Genomic DNA, 24,923 nt, shown 5'->3' with positions numbered 1-24,923 from the left:
TTCTACGTCGATCTTCATGGACCACACTAGGGACTTCGACACATACTTTAAATATCTTTGGAATGTATCTGTGTTAAATCTTCATTTCCTAACAATCAGTTATATTCTTTCTTTTACCGGTAATTTTAAGAAATGTACTGTGAGGGGCTCATTTGAAATACAGTTAATGGTGCACCACAGACTTTATGAGTTCCTACATAACTTATTACTCTTTGCAAACCAATTTAACTACAATGAATTTTAACAACCTCCCATATTACATAATAAAACTTTAATCGCTTCTCACTGAAACTGTTACCATAGGTAGACTCAATAAAATAGTCCCAACGTTCATCTCGTGCTCCTGGATGTAATGAGTGTGCCCGACGGCAATAACGACTGACTAACTTTTAACTTGCTGCTACTGTGCTACGCCAAGTTCGTGCATGACACTACTATCACAGTTCAAAGAACGATGTCAGTGAGAAAAGATTAGTTTTAAAGTTCTGGTCAGGGCTTAACCAGTGGTAGCTGCAGCAATGTATCTCTCATTCAGTTCTGTGGCTAAGCCACTACCTTAGAAAACGTTCCACAAAATATAAGAAATCTTCTGATGTAGGAGGGTAAAGAATCCCCTACGTCAAAAAATATTTTTCTCACAAAATTTACGGCAACTTAAATTTTCGAAATGAAATTAACCCAGTTGTAGGAAAGGAACGTCAGTTGGGTACTACACAATGATAAATCGATGGACACACAAATTATGTACAAAAACAAATATCATTACAGGAAAAAGTAACTTCAAAAAACATGTACAAGAAGGCATCAGTGAAATAAATCTTAATAATGTGGTGTTCAAGAAAAATGTCAATCGAAAAAGAACTAACAGCTATTTACAGAATTTCTGTGTCATTAGCAATTGACACACTGTGACGCCCTCATTTGAAAAACAGTTAATGGTTGATCACAGACTTTATGAGTTTATTTCTGTGTCATTAGCAATTTATAATGAAGGTAACTGTTAATTAAAAGCCACATTTTAGTGGCAAAATCTTGGACTGTCTCCCACAGAAACAAATGCCATTACTTAATTATAATTTTAATAAATATTGTTATTTATGTAAATTAGTTAATAAAATGAGTGAAGGTATACTAGAAATTAATCCATTAGCTACTAATTACAGTGTCACATAGAATGCCTCTTTCAAGATACTCTTCAAATTTGTTTTCACAGAAGAAATTAGTATATTATAAAGCTGTAAATTCCGTTCTTGATTATTAAACAAAATTCATTATATTCTCAAGAATGAATATTTAAAAAGGATCATCCTCTCATTAGTATCATCATCATGAACAAATATTAGCTAATTACATAGCCAGATGGCGTTATTACTTACGTAAAGCATGAAGTACACACATTAAGGTACAGTATTTTAAATTATTAACACAAGTAAAACTCATAAATGAATAAAGAAAATAAAAGCGAACGGAAATAGGTTTCTGACACCTAGTTTACATAAAAGAGTACATGTTTCTACATTAATACCTCAAAATTTGGTATATCCAGATGTGAACACACTTTATGGTGCAATACTGCATCTCAGCCATCGTCGGCACGTTTACAGATGTTACAGTGGGAAAGATTACCTCACAACAGCGAGGTTGCTAATGTCCTGAAAACAGTGGAGAACGTTTCTCGGAGGGAGGGGCAACATAACTCAAAATTATGTTAAAAAGTATTGGTTTCTCCTTCTTGGGCGAATGAAATCTGTTGTTCTAAAAAGCTCGCGTTGTTGCGGTCCGTAGTTTGTTTTTGCATAAAATTATAGGGAAGGATATACATTCAGTTATGTGGTTAGATGAAATCTGGGTGAATGCTGGAGAAGGAGTTGATAAATGCTGCACAGTTAATATTCCGGAGTGCAGCGCTCATCGGCCAACGGGAAGACCTGCCATATTAATTGTGGTCCATCCATTTTCTTCAAACGGTTTTATGCATGAAGTATTTTCAATTTTTCGACCGAGAGGAACTTGTGACTGCCATAAGAATATGGACCAGTCACGGTTTCTGCAGTGGTTAAAAACATAGTCACTCAATTTTAGTTTTCGGTTAGTGTTTCTAATGTATAATGCACCTTATCTTTCAGTGATATTGGACAAAACTCTAACAACTATTGACCGCAATGAAACTATGGTGCAGTGGTGCTAACGAAAGACACTATAGCGGTCATTCGGAAGACAAAGCTCCTCTAAAATTCTTCATAAAACGCCTGTGCACTTTGCAGATGAAGCTGCAAAAGAACAGTGTCATATAATAATTACGCTACCGCCTAATCACTCCAATTTCAACCCAGTTGAGATGGTTTGGAGTGACGTCAAGACTTACATTCGAAATAACAACAAATCTTTTGCTGCAACTGAGTATGAGCCTGTTTCTGTATTTCGTTCTACTATTTTCGGTAGAGTGTTCATTGTTTTGCTTAGCTTTACGTTACTATACCACGTTTAATATGCAACTATTACGGTAACAGTCCGGAACGACTTATAAATAGTGCCATTAACTTCGGTTGTTGTCTGTTATCAAATGCTTTTTCCTCGTAGTTCTATTTTCCATTGTCAGATATACGTTGTTTATTATACTTATGAATACAATATTACCCAATGGCTCATGCACACGATGATTCTTACCTACATTTACAAAACATATTTCGGAACTCTCAGATGTGGGCATGTGTGGTGCCAGCTACTGCAACCTCGCAGTCACAGTATAGCCAGACACACGCGAGCTGTTAATGACATGTTTCAGTGGACCAAGCGTAGTTCGAAATAGTACAAAGACGCACTAGAAGGGTTCTCAATCGGTCTATCATAAATTGTCATAAGAGTTTTGAAAGTCATCACGAATTGTTATCATTTGACAGTAAGTAAGAAGATTCCTCCTCTTCCCTTTCCCGTCACTTTTTCTGCTCTTATTTCCGTAATTAGCGAACAATCTTCTTCGTCTCGTGCGATCTACTGTACCACCTTAACATTTTTTGCAAAACTGTTGTGTATTTCCAATCGCGATTCTTATTCAGCTGGATGTGTTGTGTCTAACTCTGCAGATGTAAACTTTTCTGCACTGCACTTACCCCATATGCAGTCGCCAACATAAAAGTGTTGTGCACAACTATCAATCTTGTTTGCCTCATTAGGAATCTCTAAAAACATTAAATTTTAATTTATCTGTTGGTAGAAGAATTGCTGTTCATTGCGTTCAAGTGGGAGATATAATTATAGCTTTTCTGCAGTAGCGAATCAATATTATCTTATTTTATACTTCGATCAACGTCAGCATTGCAGTTACGTTCGGCCTTGACAAATTGATCCAGCTCACTAACAATAAGTTTAAGATCAGAAGAACGTCATTGCATATGAGGAATCAATTTGACATCAAAATTGGTTCTGTCACATGACCTTTGCATGTCAACAATGACATCATGAATACTGCGCTCGGTTCAATAGTGTGATTTCATGATGTTGTGGCCTAACAGAGACTTCTGCCACCTCAGCATCTTTCCCTTAATAATAAATTTATCGCTCTGAGTATGAAAAAGTGATTGTTATTCGCGTAAGATCGTTTCTCAGATCCATTCTCAGCTCTTGATGTTGGTACTCTATTATTTTGTTCGGTTGTTACCTATTTTTGTTTAGTTCTTGATAACGACCATTTATTTAATTAACGATTTCTGATAAAAGTTTCAGTATTATGCCATTTCTTTCTCTTGGCCTCCTTAACCGAGTTGTAGTTCCGCCTTGAGCGCCTAGCGTGGGGGCTTTCTTGTTTTCCACCTCACCGCAGCGTTACGAGTACCTGGACAGTTGTTCCTCAGTGTTGTTCGTGTCTTTGTGTTTACCACATCACTTCACCGTTTGGTCAACATTGTCAATTTTTGTGTGTGTCAACTGGTAGTGGACTATTCGTCTCCATAATGTCGAATATGGTTTACAGGTTTGTTCCAAGAAGAGCTACAGTAATCTTAGCTCTCACAAATTCAGGCGTTCCGTGCAGCCAGGATCTTTGGAGATTCATAATTGGCTTGTCGATACTTCGTGTAACATGTGATCAGATTCATACTGTCTATTTTGACTCTGATAACTGTCTCTCTAAGTTTTTGATCTCCTACAAGTAGACAAATAGGTTTTGCGTCTTGGTTCTTAACTTCCTTTTAGCGTAACGATGGTTGCATAAGTATGGTACGGTACTTCTTGCTAACGCTGATATACTTCTCTTCACCTGCCTTTATTCTCCTTTATGCATCTCGGTTCCAGATGCACTTTGGACCTTTACCGGTTTTATAAGGAAGAAGTGGTTTATTTATTATGGAAAAGTCCTCAGAGTATTCAGGTAAGTGGTGATCTTAAGCCCTCTGGATCACTTTCTCTGTTACTATTTCTGTCGTGAATAGCAACATCTAGTTCGTTCCTTGAGACAGCAAGACTTTCACGTCTATAAATATTCAACTCCTGAGAAATTTTTATTGGTACTTCTAGCAGTAGACATGACAGATTTTATTTATCTGACTGGCAGCGAGACATGATTTTGGTTGTTGATGTATCCCCGCCAGCTTCGCTGACCACTATGTATTTTAAATCACAAGCGACAGTCGCTGAAATTGTTTCTATCGGCTTGGATGCTGTTTGTAGTGCACTTGTTGCATCTTTCACTAGATGAGGTGATTCAGAAAGTGTGGGACAGTGGTCTTCGTTCATCGATGCGATACGCCTCCATTGTGAAATTGTGGATTCAACTGGCAAAGGCGAGGCTCCGAAAAGCTTTGATACAATTTTGGGCTGATGCGTTAATTTCGTAGGAAGCAAGAATTTTACTATTGTCTTTTTAATGGTGCTCATTGGGCTCCCCCACGGATTTCGGACATCAGACACGTAAAGGCGAAATTATTACGGTTGAAGCAACGTCATGTGGAAGAGTTAAGGATGCGATCCAAACAACATTCCTTAGTAGTGGATGAAATGACATCTCTAAATCATCATATTCGACGTAGATTTACACATATTACGTCTCTCAAGATGAAGGAGGGCAATATTGTGACGGCACAGACGAAAGTGTTGCATGTTCTCCATCAGTTTTAAGTTAGGCTGTATAAGGTATTCTGTCGATATGGCATCCGATTTGCTTGTTCGGTCTCTGGATCGTAGTCTTACTACTGCACTTAATGCTGCGTTTTTAGATGTTTTTAAGTGTGAAGATGTTTACGATCTGAATGTCACATCGCCTTCTCGTAAATTTCCGGAGTGGGATTGTCCGCCAAAAGAGTTTTATGTGTTATTTACGTTGGTTGTGAACGAAATGTTAAGAGGTGGTTGGTGCCCGACACTTCTAAGGCTGCAGCTGATAAATTTCGCCTGATTACTCAATTAAATTTAGATTATAACACCGTGGCGACGGCGGTGAATAGCCGCTGTTTGTGTTGCTGGAGAAAGTTGTTGCTGACCGTCGAAGTTGTATCCCTGGTCATTATATTGCAATTGCAGTAGCTCAACGCCGGGATGTCGTATTGGTGGCCGCTTTTACCTCAATTCATTGCACTCTGACTTTTGAGGGAATTTGATAAGGCGTTTCACTGTTCAAGCCATGGATTCCTCTTGCAAATACCGGAAGTCGTTGGGTTCGCTATTGAAGCGTGAAGGATCTTGCATAAATTTTTACGCATATCCAAGCTACAGTGGGTGTCAATGGCCAGCTGACGCCCACATCAACATCTACATGGATTTTCCACAGGAAAATCCGTTTTCAATGTCATTGTTTCTTCTACCACTTGAGCTCCTCCTTCGAAGGATGGCTGTTCATTTACAAGCAGGGACACTCTCGGGCGAGACGGTGTTAGTACGCGTATGTGTGAACGATGTGATGATTGACTCCATTCTCCTGCTGAAATTCTATTGCTCAAAGCTATCGTGGATGCCTTCCTTGTATCTGGTACCTGCATCAATGAAGGCAAACGTCGGTTGATGAATTTACAGGGTTTTGATAATGCCATCTTTTCGCAGGCGGCAGTGGTCAACCAGCTTAAGTCTTTGGGAGCTATAAATTATCATTTCCCACTTAAAATGGCTACACTTAATTGGAAACTGGCTACGGGGAAGATAAAAGGTGTAAACCTGGAAACATCCATGACGTTCTCACAGTCTGCTCCAGAAAATTCAGATCTCAGATACCTACATTTTGTGTAAATTATATTACTCGCACATTGCTCAGATCTTTCTCCTTCACATAATGACGGTTAGGGAATTGAAACAGCTGCCTAGTTCCCTTACATGGAAATGTCACAGTTTTGGATTACAATACGCGGTGTTAGCGCATGGGGTCCCTTCAGGGGCGTGACGCTTTCCGATACTCAAAGGAAATCATCCGTGATACTTGTTCAGCGCACCGTTTTATCTCTCCCCCAATCCACACACTCACATCTCGATTGTTTTACTGCCTGTTAGCGGGTGGTTTTGATCCGTCTGTCGATGTCGGTTGACTGAATTTTCAGTTTTCGGCCGTTTTCTTTCATTTTTAGCGTCGTTCTGCGAGATTAGTCTGCAATCTGTCTTGCTCACGGCGATGTTTATTAAACTATGTACTTTCATTGTCTTTGTTATATATGAGACGAAACTACGGGCCACGTAGAGAAAGGGTGACCCGGCTGAGTCACGCAATTTGACGCTTAGTCTGATCACGAGGTGTGGCCATTAATTACACGAGTTGTTCACGTAGGCTGACGTGAGGATCAATGAACTATACTTTACAGGATGTGTCTGGAACTTCTTAGGCGATTAGAAAGTTAGTAGACAGGAATACAATTAAATACTTAGCCGTAATTGAGCATCAGCGGTGAACGTCTATCCTGACTTTGTAAAATAATATTTACAAGTGCAGTTACAGACGGAACTATGAATACATCTTTACAATTCTGATTGCTTCACACATATAGATCAATAGGGCAATGCATAGACTGTATGTGGTGCCTGACTAGGTCGTAAGCTACTGACTTAGCTGAGGCTATGCTAACAAGCGTCTCTGCAAATGAGATCCCTGAAGCTGTAAGTCGGCAGTAGAACTGGGCAGTGCGCTAACTCGTCTCGTAAGACCAGCTGAGTTGCGGCGCTCGGTCTGCTAGCGTCTACAGTGGCGACTCGTGGGTCCGATGTGTACTGACGGACCGCGGCCGATTTGAAGCCTACAACCTAGCCAGTGTGGTGCCCTACGGTGGCGCCAGTCTTCGTATTTACGAGTGGATGTCAATGTGTAACTACGGTTAATGTTAGTTTCCAACGCATATTCACCGCTGTTTTACATTGTAAGGTCTGAAGATGTTTGCAGATAGCAACTAATAATCGTACTTTAACTGTAATAGGAAAGTTGTAGTATAGGCATTAAATTTTAAAAAAGAAGTTTTATTAGATAAGTACCTTAAATGTGCCGTCTCCTCACTGACAATGTAGGTTTCACTAACGTCTATAGGCGCTGTAAGGAGATGAAGGCTTGCAGAATCTGACAGTGTTTTTGCGTTGTTGTAGAGCCGCAACCGATATGGCGGCGCGTGGTGGCCTTCATGGATCTGGACCTGCTGCGGAACCGTGTATACCTGAACGTGCTGCTGGGTACGGCGAGCATGATGACGTCGACGGTGAACTACTCGCTGCTGCTGCCGTTCTACCTGCAGCGCCACGTCGGTCTCTCGATGACCGACACGGCGCTCTGCCTCACCATGATGGCCGCCGGCGACTTCGTGTCGCGTCTCACCGTGCCTCCCATCACGGACCGCATCAAGGCCAGGGCGAGGTACACCTTCTTCCTCGGAGCCTGCTTCATGGCCCTCACGCGATCAGGTGAGTGTACGACTAACCAGCTAGTACCAACTGAGGTCGTCCCCTTAATGAAGTGCTAAGAGCGTTGACAGAGGAAATAGCGTTACAGTGGCGAAGGAGTCCGTTTCCTTCCCTTCATTCATCAGCACTGGTATCCTGATATGGTATGCGAAATGAAGCTTGATGAATTTCCGCCTCTCTAAGAATGTGGCTGCTAGATCGCTGATACTTTTCAGTGTATCTGCGATCTAGCTGCCACAAGCTTTGAGAGGTGGAAATTCATCAAGCTTCATTACGCACATTATGGCAGGATAGGAGTGCTGATGAATGAAATGAAGGAAAAAGCCCACTCTTGCATTAGGAGTGTCCTTCATGTTTGTGATCTTTGCATCATGATAGCCATCGACTATTTGGGTACTGTTGTGTGTGAACTTTGCACGGTTGATTTTAAGACTTCATTGGGATCAGGCACAGCTGATAAATTTTGTTCGTGTTGTTGCTTTCAAGCGCTCATACTGCAATCTAAACTTTATTTAGTCAACTATTCTAAAATTTGTTAGCCGGCCGGTGTGGCCCAGCGGTTCTAGGCGCTACAGTCTGGAACTGCGTGACCGCTACGGACGCAGGTTCGAGTCCTGCCTCGGGCATGGATGTGTGTGATGTTTTTCGGTTATTTAGGTTTAAGTAGTTCTACGTTCTAGGGGACTGATGACCTCAGAAGTTAAGTCCCATAGTGCTCAGAGCCATTTGAGTTATTTTTAAAATTTGTGATATGTGTATTGACTTCAGAAATACTGAGACCACAGACAGTTGAGTGGGAGGTACCTCACACCACAGAGAGACACAGAAGGAGATTCCTCAATCAATTTGGTGATATGTTTTTGTTCTTGATACTTAATTATTCTGGTCGGTAGAACTCGTGGTCTCCATTCCTGAATTCGGGTTGAGATCTGACCTGCTGCTATTCCGTACGACGCGCTTTCCACTGGTGCAGTTTCACCACTCTTACGCAGATCTGTGCTAAATATGATTCGCTTGACTTTGTTTCTCGATCTGCACACGCGGTTCTCATGTTTAACGTTGTGGTAGTACAAGAAATAAACGGCTAGAATACTTGGTAGTCTGATTTTCAGTGCTTCTATTAATCTCTAAGTAACTCCTGTCTACTTATTTATATTCTTATTTAAGATCGTCTGCGTGCGTTGAGTCTAGGATAACAATGCCAAGTACTTGCTTGAGGGGACAACAATCCACGAGCCCACTCTAGCACTATATATAAGATGGTCCAAAAGTCCGGAAACACCCTCATAAAATTCAAATGGAGTAGCAAACAAGGAACCAGAGTCCCTATACACGAGTAACGGGAAGGGGGAAACTTTATAAGCTATGCCACCGACATGGCGGCCATCTTGAAAGCCGCCATCTTGGATTCAACTCAAAAATTTCAAATAGGAATGTGGTCATGTGACATATCAAACAGATAGAGAATTTCACAAGAAAAACAATGCCGTTGTTATTTTAAACATAGCTTTATTCATTCTTAGGTTATAGCCAGCTACATGTGGCAGCAGTGGGACACTGGACAGTATGTGTGTTATGTGCCTAAGAGACATTACGCTGATGTTACACAGTCCCGAGAGAACACCAACAGCCATAGGAATGGTTCTATATGTTGTCCATTATGTTGGATTGTCAATACTATCCTCCGAACCCAGTCCTGATGAAAATTGGCCAACACATCTGGCTGAATTTGACCACACGCATCGGCAGTACGCTGCTTGAGATAATGCAAATCCCGTATTTTCACAGAATAAACCAGTGCTTTGACATGACGCCAAAGGTAAAAATCCAAAGTAGTCAAATCTGATGAACGTGATGGCCACTCCACAGCACTCCTACGACCAATCCACTTTTGCGGGAACTGCCCATCCAGGCATGCTCGCATATTGTGCCCATAATGTGCTGGGGCTCCACCATGGTGGAAGAATTCCGTAAATGTCCAATCCTCCGTTAACAACGACGGAAACACTTCTTTATCCAATAACTTCAGGTAACCATTGGCTGTTAACGTACCATCAATTAAAAAAAGGTCCAACGACTTTGGTACCCCACACACCATACCACACCACCACTTTTTGTGAGTCGACCATTTTGGAAGCATCAATCCAGTGCGGATTTGTGTCGGACCAGTATCTATGATTCTGCTTGTTCACTTCACCATTGATAAAGAAATTGGCTTCATCACTGAACAGCATCTGATAGGGGTTACCTGCAGCTGCTGTGTCACCCATTCTGCGAACTGTACCCGACGGTCTGGGTCATCTCCGTTCAAGTGTTGGAGCAGCTGAATTTTGTATGGGTGCCATTTGTGCTGCGATAAAGTTCGCAGTATGGAGGTATGGCTAACCACACATTCTTGTGACAGGCGACGAGTATTCAGTTGCGGAATCTTGCTAAATGATGCCAACAAGCTCACTGTTGTTGCTTCATCGGTGGCGGATCTTGGTCTTCCAGCCTTAGGTTCATCTGCGACAGAACCTGTTGTTAAGAATTTGGCCAAAAGCTTGGCAACTGCGCTGTGAGTGGTGGTCTGTCTGGTTGGGTGACGACTGTTGAGGTCCTCAGCAATGACCCGTGTGCTTCTTTCTCCTGATATCAAGAAGATTTCGATGCTTTCTTCATGTGTTAAGGACGTTTTGAAACATGTAAATAAGGAATCAATGATTAAAACGTTAGCATTCGTAAATGATAGCTAATAATGTAACATATCAGGCATGGGACAGTCACTTTGCACCGTTTCAGACTCCATTTTATGACTTCTCAGTACCTAACACTCACGCTGCCGAGCATCCCACTGCTGCCACATGTAGCTGGCTATAACCTAAGAATGAATAAAGCTATGTTTAGAATAACAACGGTATTGTTTTTCTTGTGAAATTCTCTATCTGTTTGATATGTCACATGACCACATTCCCATTTGAAATTTTGGAGCTGAATCCAAGATGGCGGCTTTCAATATGGCCGCCCCCTTACCGTTCCTCGTGTGTAGGGGCTCTGTTTCCTTGTTTGCTACTTCATTTGGGTTTTATTATGGTGTTTCCGGACTTTTGGACCACCCTGTATAATGCCTGCAATGTTGTTGTTGTTGTTGTCTTCAGTCCTGAGACTGGTTTGATGCAGCTCTTCATGCTACTCTATCCTGCACAAGCTTCTTCATCTCCCAGTACCGACTGCAACCTACATCCTTCTGAATCTGCTTAGTGTACTCATCTCTCGGTCTCCCTCTACGATTTTTACCCTCCACGCTGCCCTCCAATGCTAAATTTGTGATCCCTTGATGCCTCAAAACATGTCCTACCAACCGATCCCTTCTTCTAGTCAAGTTGTGCCACAAACTTCTCTTCTCCCCAATCCTATTCAATACCTCCTCATTAGTTACGTGATCTATCCACCTTATCTTCAGTATTCTTCTGTAGCACCACATTTCGAAAGCTTCTATTCTCTTCTTGTCCAAACTAGTTATCGTCCATGTTTCACTTCCATACATGCCTACACTCCAAACAAATACTTTCAGAAACGACTTCCTGATACATAAATCTATATTCGATGTTAACAAATTTCTCTTCTTCAGAAACACTTTCCTTGGCATTGCCAGTCTACATTTTATATCCTCTCTACTTCGACCATCATCAGTTATTTTACTTCCTAAATAGCAAAACTCCTTTACTACTTTAAGTGTCTCGTTTCCTAATTTAATTCCCTCAGCATCACCCGATTTAATTTGACTACATTCCATGATCCTCGTTTTGCTTTTGTTGATGTTCATCTTATATCCTCCTTTCAAGACACTGTCCATTCCGTTCAACTGCTCTTCCAAGTCCTTTGCCGTCTCTGATAGAATTACAATGTCATCGGCGAACCTCAAAGTTTTTACTTCGTCTCCATGAATTTTAATACCTACTCCAAATTTTTCTTTTGTTTCCTTTACTGCTTGCTCAATTTACTGATTGAATAACATCGGGGAGAGACTACAGCCCTGTCTCACTCCTTTCCCAACCACTGCTTCCCTTTCATGCCCCTCGACTCTTTTGACTGCCATCTGGTTTCTGTACAAATTGTAAATAGCCTTTCGCTCCCTGTATTTTACCCCTGCCACCTTTAGAATTTGAAAAAGAGTATTCCAGTCAACATTGTCAAAAGCTGTCTCTAAGTGTACAAATGCTAGAAACGTAGGTTTGCCTTTTCTTAATCTTTTTTCTAAGATAAGTCGTAAGGTCAGTATTGCCTCACGTGTTCCAACATTTCTACGGAATCCAAACTGATCCTCCCCGAGGTCCGCATCTACCAGTTATTCCATTCGTCTGTAAAGAATTCGCGTTAGTATTTTGCAGCTGTGACTTATTAAACTGATAGTTCGGTAATTTTCACATCTGTCAGCACCTGCTTTCTTTGGGATTGGAATTATTATATTCTTCTTGAAGTCTGAGGGTATTTCGCCTGTCTCATACATCTTGCTCACCAGCTAGTAGTTTTGTCATGACTGGCTCTCCCAAGGCCGTCAGTAGTTCTAATGGAATGTTGTCTACTCCGGGGGCCTTGTTTCGACTCATGTCTTTCAGTGCTCTGTCAAACTCTTCACGCAGTATCGTATCTCCCATTTCGTCTTCATCTACATCCTCTTCCATTTCCATAATATTGTCCTCAAGTACATCGTCCTTGTATAAACCTTCTATATACTCCTTCCACCTTTCTGCCTTCCCTTCTTTGCTTAGAACTGGGTTGCCATCTGAGCTCTTGATATTCATACACGTGGTTCTCTTCTCTCTAAAGGTCTCCTGAATTTTCCTGTAGGCAGTATCTATCTTACCCCTAGTGAGATAAGCTTCTACATCCTTACATTTGCCTGCAATAACTGCAGATATTGTGAACGTAGTACGTTCAATTTCCTTTCATCTATGTGAAAAAAGAATACAACTTACATTCCCACTGTCTTCCTTGTCCAGCATATCATAGTGAGGAGATTCTGAAACGCAAAATGATAAGCCCACAGACGAAATGTATGTATATGTTATGATCAAAAGCGGCCGGACGTGTACTGCGGGTTGTTAGTATGGGGTGGGTCCACCATACGCCTTACGACAGATTGCGCTCTGCTGGGGACACATTCAACGAGGTGTCTCATTGTATGTGGAGGAATGGGAGCTCATTCTCCCTCAACTGCCGAAGGCAGAGCAGTTAGCGACGTTTGACACTGGAGTCTTGAGTGATGTCGACATTGTAACTCATTCTAGAGGTTTCCCATTGAGTTCACGTTGGGGCATTGTGCGGTCCAATGCAAAATTTTATTGTTCACAAACTACTGCGTCACAAGTGCTGCTTTATGATGGGGAGAATTGTTATGCTAATACAAACAAACATCGTCTCCAAGCTCTCTTATGCAGTGCGCCATGCGCCATACACCTGTAAAATTATTTCACAAAGAAATTTTCATCCTGCAGCGGAGTGTGCGCTGATATGAAACTTCCTGGCAGATTAAAACTGTGTGTCGGACGGAAACTCTAACTAGGAACATTTGCCTTTCGCGGCAAATTGCTGTACAACCTGAGCTACCCAAGCATGACTCACGACCAGTAATCACAGGTTTACTTCAGCCAGTACCTCGTCTTCTACCTTCCAATCTTTACAGGATATATATACACTCCTGGAAATGGAAAAAAGAACACATTGACACCGGTGTGTCAGACCCACCATACTTGCTCCGGACACTGCGAGAGGGCTGTACAAGCAATGATCACACGCACGGCACAGCGGACACACCAGGAACCGCGGTGTTGGCCGTCGAATGGCGCTAGCTGTGCAGCATTTGTGCACCGCCGCCGTCAGTGTCAGCCAGTTTACCGTGGCATACGGAGCTCCATCGCAGTCTTTAACACTGGTAGCATGCCGCGACAGCGTGGACGTGAACCGTATGTGCAGCTGACGGACTTTGAGCGAGGGCATATAGTGGGCATGCGGGAGGCCGGGTGGACGTACCACCGAATTGCTCAACACGTGGGGCGTGAGGTCGCCACGGTACATCGATGTTGTCGCCAGTGGTCGGCGGAAGGTGCACGTTCCCGTCGACCTGGGACCGGACCGCAGCGACGCACGGATGCACGCCAAGACCGTCCGTAGGATCCTACAAAGTGCCATAGGGGACCGCAACGCCACTTCCCAGCAAATTAGGGACACTGTTGCTCCTGGGGTATCGGCGAGGACCATTCGCAACCGCCTCCATGAAGCTGGGCTTCGGTCCCGCACACCGTTAGGCAGTCTTCCGCTCACGCCCCAACATCGTGCAGCCCGCCTCCAGTGGTGTCGCGACAGGCGTGAATGGAGGGACGAATGGAGACGTGTCGTCTTCAGCGATGAGAGTCGCTTCTGCCTTGGTGCCAATGATGGTCGTATGCGTGTTTGGCGGCGTGCAGGTGAGCGCCACAATCAGGACTGCATACGACCGAGGCACACAGGGACAACACCCGGCATCATGGTGTAGGGAGCGATCTCCTACACTGGCCGTACACCTCTGGTGATCGTCGAGGGGACACTGAATAGTGCACGGTACATCCAAACGGTCATCGAACCCATCGTTCTACCATTCCTAGACCGGCAAGGGAACTTGCTGTTCCAACAGGACAATGCACGTCCGCATGTATCCCGATCCACTCAACGTACTCTAGAAGGTGTAAGTCAACTACCCTGGCCAGCAAGATCTCCGGATCTGTTCCCCATTGAGCATGTTTGGGACTGGATGAAGCGTCGTCTCACGCGGTCTGCACGTCCAGCACGAACGCTGGTCCAGCTGAGGCGGCAGGTGGAAATGGCATGGCAAGCCGTTCCACAGGACTACATCCAGCATCTCTACGATCGTCTCCATGGGAGAATAGCAGCCTGCATTGCTGCGAAAGGTGGATATACACTGTACTAGTGCCGACATTGTGCAAGCTCTGTTGCCTGTGTCTATGTGCCTGTGGTTCTGTCAGTGTGATCATGTGATGTATCTGACCACAGGAGTGTGTCAATAAAGTTTCCCCTTCCTGGGACAATGAATTCACGGTGTTTTTATTTCAATTTCCAAACATTGTAGAGATATCATACGTATGTCATTTTGAAGAGAAACCCCGAATGTTTTCTTCATCTACACCGCCACTCCGTTATTTGGTAATTTACCGATAGTCAGCGGTAGTCGCAAACATGGTGAGTTCAGGTGCGAAGCGATCTTTTTGTGTGTTGGAGTTCATGTAATGGCCTCTCCGGTCACCAGATCTCACTCCGTGTGACTTTTTCTGTGGGAACACATTACAGATATGGTGTATGTACCGCCTCTACCAAGTGATGTAGCAGAGCTCCGGGAGAGAATACGGGAAGCGACTGCCACAGTGTATGGCAAGAATTCGATTAGCGTATTGATGTCTACCGGGTCACTCAAGGTTCGTATATCGAATGTTTGTAAAAAAAAAAAAAAAAAACTTTCATAGTTTCTTCAAAATGCAATATGTATGACATCTGTACAATGTTTTGTTCTTGTGAGATAAGTAATAGAAATTGGTCCCGGACTTTATATATACAGGGTGTTACAAAAAGGTACGAACAAACTTTCAGGAAACATTCCTCACACACAAAGAGAAAGAAAATATGTTATATGGACAAGTGTCCGGAAACGCTTACTTTTCATGTTAGACCTCATATTATTACTTCTCTTCAAGTCACATTAACCATGGAATGGAAACACACAGCAACACAACGTAACAGCTTGACTTCAAACACTTTGTTACAGGAAATGTTCAAAATGTCCTCTGTTAGCGAGGATACATGCATCCACCCTCCGTCGCATGGAATCCCTGAGGCGCTGATGCAGCCCTGGGGAATGGCGTATTGTATCACAGCCGTCCTCAATACGAGCACGAAGAGTCTCTACATTTGGCACCGGGGCTGCGTAGACAAGAGCTTTCAAACGCCCCCATAAATGAAAGTCGAGGGGGTTGAGGTCAGGGGAGCGTGGAGGCCATGGAATTGGTCCGCCTCTAAAAATCCATCGGTCACTGAATCTGTTGCTGAGAAGCGTACGAACACCTCGACTGAAATGTGCAAGAGCTCCATCGTGCATGAACCACATGTTGTGTCGTACTTTTGTAAGGCACATGCCCTAGCAGCACTGGTAGAGTATCCCGTATGAAATCATGATAACGTGCTCCATTGAGCGTAGGTGGAAGGACATGGGGCCCAATCAAGACATCACCAACAATGCCTGCCCAAACGTTCACAGAAAATCTGTGTTGATGACGTGATTGCACAATTGCGTACGGATTTTCGCCAGTCCACACATGTTGATTGTGAAAATTTACAATTTGATTACGTTGGAATGAAGCCTCATCCGTAAAGAGAACATTTGCACTTAAATGAGGACTGACACATTGTTGGATGAGCCATTCGCCGAAGTGTACTCGTGGAGGCCAATCAGCTGCTGATAGTGCCTGCACACGCTGTACATGGTACGGAAACAACTGGTTCTCCCGTAGCACTCTCCATACAATGACGTGGTCAACGTTACCTTGTACAGCAGCAACTTCTCTGACGCTGACATTAGGGTCATCGTCAACTGCACCAAGAATTGCTTCGCCATTGTAGGTGTCCTCGTCGTTCTAGGTCTTCCAAAGTCGTGAGTCATAGGCTGGAATGTTCCATGCTCCCTAAGACGCCGATCAATTGCTTCGAACGCCTTCCTGTCGTGACACTTTCGTTCTAGAAATCTGTCTCGATACAAACGTACCGCGCATGGCTATTGCCCCGTACTAATCCATACATCAAATAGACATCTGCCAACTACACATTTGTAAACATTGCACTGACTGCAAAACCACGTTCGTGATGAACACTAACCTGTTGATGCTACGTACTGATGTGCTTGATGCTAGCACTGTAGAGCATGTCAACACAAGCACCGAAGTCAACATTACCTTCCTTCAATTGGGCCAACTGGCGGTGAATCGAGGAAGTACAGTACACACTGACAAAACTAAAATGAGCTCTAACATGGAAATTAAGCGTTCCGGACACATGTCCACATAACATCTTTTCTTTATTTGTGTGTTCACTCTGTATACCGGGTGATCAAAAAGTCAGTATCAATTTGAAAGCTGAATAAATCACGGAATAAATAGATAGAGAGGTACAAATTGACACACATGCTTGGAATGACATGGGGTTTTATTAGAACCAAAAAAATACAAAAGTTCAAAAAATGTCCTACAGATGGCGTTTCATCTGATCAGAATAGCAAAATTAGTATAACAAAGTAAGGCAAAGCAAAAATGATGTTCTTTACAGGAAGTGTTCAACATGTCCACCATCATCCCTCAACAGTAGTTGTAGTCGAGGAATAATGTTGTGAACAGCACTATAAAGCATGTCCGGAATTATGGTGAGGCATTGGCGTCGGATGTTGTCTTTCAACATCCCTAGAGATGTCGGTCGATCAAGATACACTTGCGACTTCAGGTAACCCCAAAGCCAATAATCGCACGTACTGAGGTATGGGGATCTGGGAGGCCAAGCATGACGAAAGTGGCTTCTGAACACACGATCATCACCAAACGACGCGCGCAAGAGGTCTTTCACTCGTCTAGCAATATGAGGTGGAGCGCCATCTTGCATAAACATCGTACGTTCCAACAGGTGTTTATCAGCCAGGCTGGGGATGATGCGATTCTGTAACATTTCGGCGTACCTCTCACCCGTCACGGTAGCAGTTAGAAAACCAGAATAACGCATTTCCTTGAAGAAAAAAGGCCTGATAACGGTAAAAGTAGTAAGTCCAACCCATTCCGTGACTTTCTCGTCGTGCAATGGAGTTTCACAGTCTCCATTTCTTCCTGAACTGTCTCAGCAACGTTACGCCTTGTGCTAGGTCGGCCACTACGGGGTCTAAACAACAATTGACTTCGAACTTCGAAATCATTCTCGCCACAGCTGCATTTGTCAATGGACCTTTCCCCGTTCGAATCCACTTCCTATGACGATAGGATCGTAACGCTGAACTAGCACATTCCCCATTCTGATAATACAGCTCCACTAAAAGCGACATTTCAGGTAACGTCAACATTCTGCGACTGCTGGTGCATCTGATTCTCTCTCTCATTACAGCTCCTTTTATACACGATTGTCATGCGCAGTCACTGACGTTTTGCTGTCCAGCGCCATCTGTCGGACATTTTGTGTGTTTTTTTTTTTTTTTTGTTCTAATAAAGCCCCATGTCATTCTAAGCAAGTGTGTCAATTTGTACCTCTCTATCTACATTCACTTGGCAAGGTTGTCAGGGCGGCAATTGTTGTTGCATCAACTTTCTTAAAATTCCACACAGTCGTGTATCTACTGCGGGTTGACAAATATATGGATTAAACAGTTTTTAGACTTACTGGATGGCATTTACATTTTGCGAAGAGAATTTTGTTATAGTGTGAATAACAGCCTCTTAAAAGTACTGACGGGAATTTTCTGATGCGTAATGGCACATGTTCTGACAGTTCACATCCTGACAGGCTGAACCACGTCTCATCTGAGATTCCAGAAGCCTCAATTCACAGTCGTCAAAAACAATCGGTAGAACTCAACAAGCGAAAAATCGTTTGGATGCGGTAACTGGCACAAAATAATATATTTGTAACGATGCAGATGCACTTGATAATGTTTCGACGCGACCACATGTTAACTCCCACTTCCAAAGATAAATGACACCGGAATTACGTTGCACGTTGTTCCGGGCTTTCCTCCGTTCGTGTATTGTTTACTGTTGTCCGACTCTTTTCAGATGCTTTTATTCCCCACAGAGTCCACTTAGCGTAATATTGCCTCTACGTTGTGCATTACAGACTGTGCTGGAGGGTTTGCCAAAGCACCTCAAGGCTTAAACTCTTGCATAAATACTTCCTAAATGTTTTCGACGAATTGTGCTCAGTGTAACAGACGACAAGGAATGTACGCCTGTTCTTCTCACTTGTCCAGACGGAATGACATAGTAAAGTCCTCGATTGAGCATGTGGACTGGGACTTCGAAACCATGGTTACCAGTATTTTTTGTAATGGGCATTCTTTTCATTAACGACGGTCATATGAGTGTCAGTCTTATAAATATTTTCTGGGCCTGTTTTATTTTACCATCCCTGCCTGACAAAAAGGTGACGTATCCAGAAGGGGAGTAGGAAGCGAAATGAAATTTAGGTTGAGAAGGTTAGTGATGTTATGTCAGTGACTGCAAAACCTAGTCAAATTCATGAAGAACTTAGCAGTTTGAGCCCATTGTCACGGTGGGTGCTCTCTGGCCTAGATGCAAGCTCCGATTCGGTTGGGAAGAGTGTATAAAGCTGTTGCATCCTCTCATGAGGCAACCTCGACAACAACTGTTAGAACTGGTTCTTGATATTCTGGATACAGACACTGGGACGAAGTTGACCCCCAGGATGGTCCCAACCATGTTTTTCGGGACAGACTTGCGGATCTTGCTAGCAACATAAATGATCAAACATCACGTACACAGCTCATAGAGACACGTGCCATGTGTAGAGCAACACTAAACTGTTGAACACTGGCACCACAATGTGTTTCATGAGGACACAAGGCGTTCGAATGCTGCCTTGGGCTAGGATCTGTGTGATGTCCTTAGGTTGATTAGGTTTAAGTAGTTCTAAGTTCTACGAGACTGATGATCTCAGATGTTAAGTCCCATAGTGCTCAGAGCCATTTGAGCCATTTGAGTCTACCACAAAATGTATATACTTAATGTTGCAAGCCACTGTAAATTCCCTGGTGGAGGCCGTTTTGTAATAATTTCAGTGATTTTCTGTCCTAAATCATTCACGGATAGATTGAGCAAACAACGACCGTCCACAATCTTCGGCGCGCAAAGGTGAACTTCGCTACCTCTCAAGCAAAATAATGCGTGACAGGTGAAGCGAAGGGAACTTATAATGCTGACGGTACGAGGTAAGGAGAGCTTTCCTAGCCAACACAAGCCTCCTACTACCATAAATAGACCTCACGAGAATAAGAAATATCTCAAGAAAAGGGAAGAAGGCAAAAAAGGAAGTGGAATGACAACTAACAGGGACGTTGTTGGCAAAATCAACAAGTAAAGAATGCGTGAAAGAAATTTACTAGAAGAAGAGACAGGGTGATAGATGTGTGGTAATACAAGTGGGAATAGCTTTCATGCTACTAGAAGAAGCTTTCTCCGAGTAGCTTATTGCTGTTGTTTTCGTTTAACATCCTGAAATTTTGCCACTAACGTTGCCCGGTTCAGATTACGATTGACTACATCTGTGAAACCCATTGTCGCTGAAAGGCGTGAGGCTCGTCTCTGATTACTGTCGGTTAGGAACTTTCTAAGACAACTATTGTTATGATGTGTTAGATTTGTGCGAGCGGCACATCATTCCTTGTAGACAGGTCGGAGAGTCGCCACTGATAACCCAACAAATTGAGCAACTTAACCAAAGGTGTGATCGCGGGTACAAGCAGGCACGATTGCTCCTTTATGCCATTCTGTTTCTTTGTCGCCCCGTCTTAATGCGTTGTTTCTATAAAAGCAACTGGTATAAACGCACCACTTGATAGCCATGACTTAAATCAGTGACGGATTATCGCATGTCCATCTGGTACCATTTCTACATAAACTACAGCAAAGGAAAGTAACCAATGTCTCCTTATAAGAGTGTCTCAAATATTTTTCGGGTGAATTTATACTTTTAGCAAGGGAGATGTTGGGTGTTGGGTTAACTTTATGACTTACAGAAGTAGTAGTTGTCAATAGTGTTTCTGGAATCGTAGTAAATAGTATCAAGAAACGGCCAACAGCTTTGCTGCGGTGGATACACAGGTTCCCGTCAAATCATTGAAGTTAAGCCTTGTCGCGCATGGTTAGCCTTTGGATAGCTTGCCATCCAGGTCTGCCGTGAGCTGTTGACAAAAGTGGTGTTCTCTGTTCCTGTGAGGCCAACTGAGGAGCTGCGTCATTCAAAAGTAGCGGCTCCAGCTCACGGAAACTGGTAGCTGCCGGGAGAGCGGTATGCTAAACCCACACACCTCTACGCCCGCATCCAATGACGGGTTTGGGCTGAGGACGAGACGGCGGCCGGTCGGTACCGTTCGGCTTTCAGAGGCTTTTCGAGTAGAGTTTATTTTTTTAATAACAGGACACACCATGCCAACAATGTTTACGATAAATTACTCTAAGCAGCCTTGGAAATTTGAGTGCAGCCAACGCTGCCGAGAGAAAGAAGGTGCGCCCTGATCCGGTTGGTGCTTATATTTTCTGACGACGTATCAGATAAATTTCTTTTCAAAAATCATAGATACTTCTAACACAAGGAAATAGGCTGTACTGCTTAAATGTTAAGAAATATACGGCAAAATAATTTCATATACAAAGAAGTAAGAGCTAAAATGAGAACTTTCTATTGCTGGTAGCAGGGAGTAAGACAGCAACTATAAAGAACGCTTGAAGCAGTCAAAATTCCACTCTCGATCAACAGGTTACGCACGTAATAATAGCTGCAGTATCTGGTAGAAAGGCAACACTAAACAGGGGACACGCTTAGCGATAATTTACTCCAGCAGACAAGCCACATACACAATTCTGCATAACTCCCAGGGAAACACCTTGTAACAGAAACGTGCCACGTAACCTTATGAGACTAAAGTGATGTGCTACTCGTATATTAGCAGTTAGTGCGAGTACTCTCAAACGCAGAACCCAGCTTGTGACTTGCCGGCCTTCCACCAAACTCAAGTGTAATGAGAGTTGACATTATGAAAATGTAATTTGAGCTCATATCTTCGAAAAAACCTTAACTTTTTCTTTAACGTACACATGATATCGTACTGTTTTAATATCATTAGTTCATGAGTGCATCTCCAATCCTAGGGGTACGTTGGGGCCAAACATAGCGAACAAGTGAGCAAAGAGTGAAATTTACGTATCTGAATTTCGTAAATATGGATCACTTATGGCGGGTGATTGGAGGTTTCCTGCCACAAACTATCAGTAAAAACTTCTCACCGATATCATAAGAAACTCAGCGATCTGCCTCTTACTGTGCTGGATACGATCGCCCATATGGAAAACGAGGCTTGGGCACAAAAAATCCAATTGAAGTCTTAACATTAAAAAAAAAAAAAAAAAACAGAAACTGGCGAGCCGTGAACTGCAGTCAGCAGATAACAGTCAAAGGAATTTCATGCAAAAGGTTTCGTCTGAAATCGTACCAGGTGCTGTGTGGAACGTAAGCACTTCCCAGAGTATACACTGTTAGTGTTATATACGTGGCTACTGCTAAATGGAACGGTCAAAATCAATCCATAATTGGGCTGGTACCTAGGTATCATTGTCAAGGCACTGGGTGCGAGGGGTTCTTTTTCTCGTCAATTAATTTGTTATTTATCCAGATACGATATAACGATGGTGATGTTAATGGCCCCTGGTAACCAAGGAACCAAAATGAGGATAGAAATAGCTACGATGTTGTGTGAAAATGTGTGAAATATGTATACGAGGAAGGAATTCTTAAAAAAACATCGTATGCTACATGTCTGTTACGCTGGAAGAAGTTGGACTGGATCTTTCACGACGAGTATAACAGACGTAGTACGACTGTCTATCAGGAGTTCGCCCGCATCTCGTGGTCGTGCTGTAGCGCTCTCGCTTCCCACGCCCGGATTCCCGAGTTCGATTCCCGGCGGGGTAAGGGATTTTCTCTGCCTCGTGATGGCTGGGTGTTGTGTGATGTCCTTAGGTTAGTTAGGTTTAAGTAGTTCTAAGTTCTAGGGGACTGATGACCATAGATGTTAAGTCCCATAGTGCTCAGAGCCATTTGAACCAATCAGGAGTTCACACATGTTCTGGGAGGAGGTTAAAAGATGAAAAATGGTGGTACGTGCTGGTTTTATCGTGGCGGACGGTGAAGGGGTTTTAAGGATTGCGGAGGGGGTGGGAGGAGGTACAATGTGGTGCTGAGATTCGAGATTACAGGAGGTGTTGAACAACCACAAGTGTCCTACCAGTTTGAGGAAGTGAGGGTCCAGCAGATCTGTCTATTTAAAATATGTCATTGTATACTACGTTTATAACGTTTTCAGGATGTGTACAGATGAATGTGTTACGTTCTGACGTCACTCGTGACAGAGCCACATTCAGTTGGTCATGTGAAAAACATCTGATTGCTTAGTTCAATTGCAGCAATTTTGGGCCAACGCACCTGCTTAGTAAGCAGGAGAACTGGGTTCGACCCCGGCCTTGATACCAATGTCCACTCGCTGCTTAAGTCCAAATGCATAAAATCGTATCTATATGAGGCCAGTAAATTCTCTGAAACTGCTTTCCGTTTAGTTATCCTCCCCCCTTACCCACAATATGTGGGTGTGCCGCTTTATAAATCCCATGACAAATGCAGAAAATGAGACCAAATTAAAAATATGTATGTGGCTGAAAAGATATACAACGAGTTACTCAATTTTCGGAATCACAAAACAAATCTCAAACGTAAACTTCCATGTGATTGCGGAAACATTGATGAAAGAGTATCAGTGTACGAGAGTCAATTCAGTAGTAGTACGTATCAGTGTACGAGAGTCCGTTCAGTAGTAGCACGTTGGTATATGTAGATATAATGTGAAATATCCTCTACATACCAGTTTAAGTATAACCTTAGGCGCCACGGAAAATACTGAGTTCAATGTCTGGCCAAGTTTCGTTATGACTGTAGAGGGCACGTCCACTAGTAATAACGGTTCCGTACACAAACGCCTTGGAGACTCGATTGACTCGATACGGTCCATTATTTTAAAAGATGCAAAATTGCGACTCGTTGGGCAGCAGTCCACGTATCCAGTGAGCCACTGCCTGGTTTCTGTGTTGCTTGCTCCATCTAAGGCGTGCAGCCTTATGTGCCACCGTGAGCAGTGGAGTTTTGCGACATGTCGTTGTTGTGGTGGTCTTCAGTCCTGAGACTGGTTTCATGCAGCTCTCCATGCTACTCTACCCTGTGCAAGCTTCTTCATCTCCCAGTATCTACACCCTTCTGAAGCTGTTTAGTGTGTTCATCTCTTGGTCTCCCTCTACGATTTTTACCCTCCACGCTGCCCTCCAATACTAAACTGGTGATCCCTTGATGCTTCAGAACATGCCCTACCATCCGAGCCCTTCTTCTAGTCAAGTTGTGCCACAAATCTGTCTACCCTCCAATTCTATTCAATACCTCCTCATTTGTTATGTGACCTACCCATCTAATCTTCAGCATTCTTCTGTAGCACCACATTATAAAGCTTCTATTCTCTTTTGCGACATAGCATACGCAAAATGGTTATTGCCACTAGTTCATATCGCGGCGTTGGCTATGGAAATATTTGATGTGGAGCTGCCTCCAATGACAGCAGGAATTCCTGCTGGCGCTGGAACCGATTCTCACTGACAACACATGACACTCGTCTGTGGTCATTGTCGGTTAGCATATCCTTACGACCCCTGCAGTTAATTTTGTTGTACGCTATCAAGTGGTAAGGCATTCCTTGTAGACACTTTGAACGGAACTGGGAAGACGACAAACCAGGCTACTTCATTCACACCGTACGGTAATGTGGACATGGCATACGATGCTCCTTTCTGGAATTATGTCGCGTCGCATCCCCCCCCCCCCCCAAAAAAAAAAGTTTCTAATTGCTCTGAGTGAGCACTATTGGACTTAACATCTCAGGTCATCACTCCACTACAACTTATAACTACTTAAACCTAACTAACCTATGGACATGACACACATCCATGCCCGAGGCAGGATTGAAACCTGAACCGTAGCAATCGCGCAGTTCCAGACTGAAGCGTCTAGAAGCGCTCGGCCACAACGGCTGGCTGTCGCGTCTCCATGTCGACCGATTTTATTGCCCTGCAGCAATACAACCTACGCGAGTGTTGGAGGTTGACGTAGTGCAGAAATTACAGCGCTCCAGAGGGACCGTTAAAGCTCTTTTATGGGGGTGACTAATATTTAGTGTCACGAACTTA

General features: G+C 43.3%; 1 protein-coding gene across 2 annotated transcripts in view; it reads left to right on the top strand.

The window, feature by feature from the left end:
• The window catches only part of LOC126273047 (monocarboxylate transporter 2-like), an 82,172-nt gene that overhangs the window by 44,539 nt on the left and 12,710 nt on the right, over nt 1-24,923 (top strand). For both annotated transcript variants that reach the window (XM_049976443.1, XM_049976444.1), the window contains exon 6: nt 7,546-7,857. In XM_049976443.1, coding sequence (XP_049832400.1) covers nt 7,546-7,857 — 312 coding nt within the window. The remainder of the gene's footprint in view (nt 1-7,545; nt 7,858-24,923) is intronic.

Source organism: Schistocerca gregaria, chromosome 5 (assembly GCF_023897955.1).
Source record: "Schistocerca gregaria isolate iqSchGreg1 chromosome 5, iqSchGreg1.2, whole genome shotgun sequence".
NCBI classification, from domain to species: domain Eukaryota; kingdom Metazoa; phylum Arthropoda; class Insecta; order Orthoptera; family Acrididae; genus Schistocerca; species Schistocerca gregaria.
The sequence above is the reverse complement of the archived record's forward strand: the minus strand, read 5'-3'. Positions and strand labels throughout refer to the sequence as shown.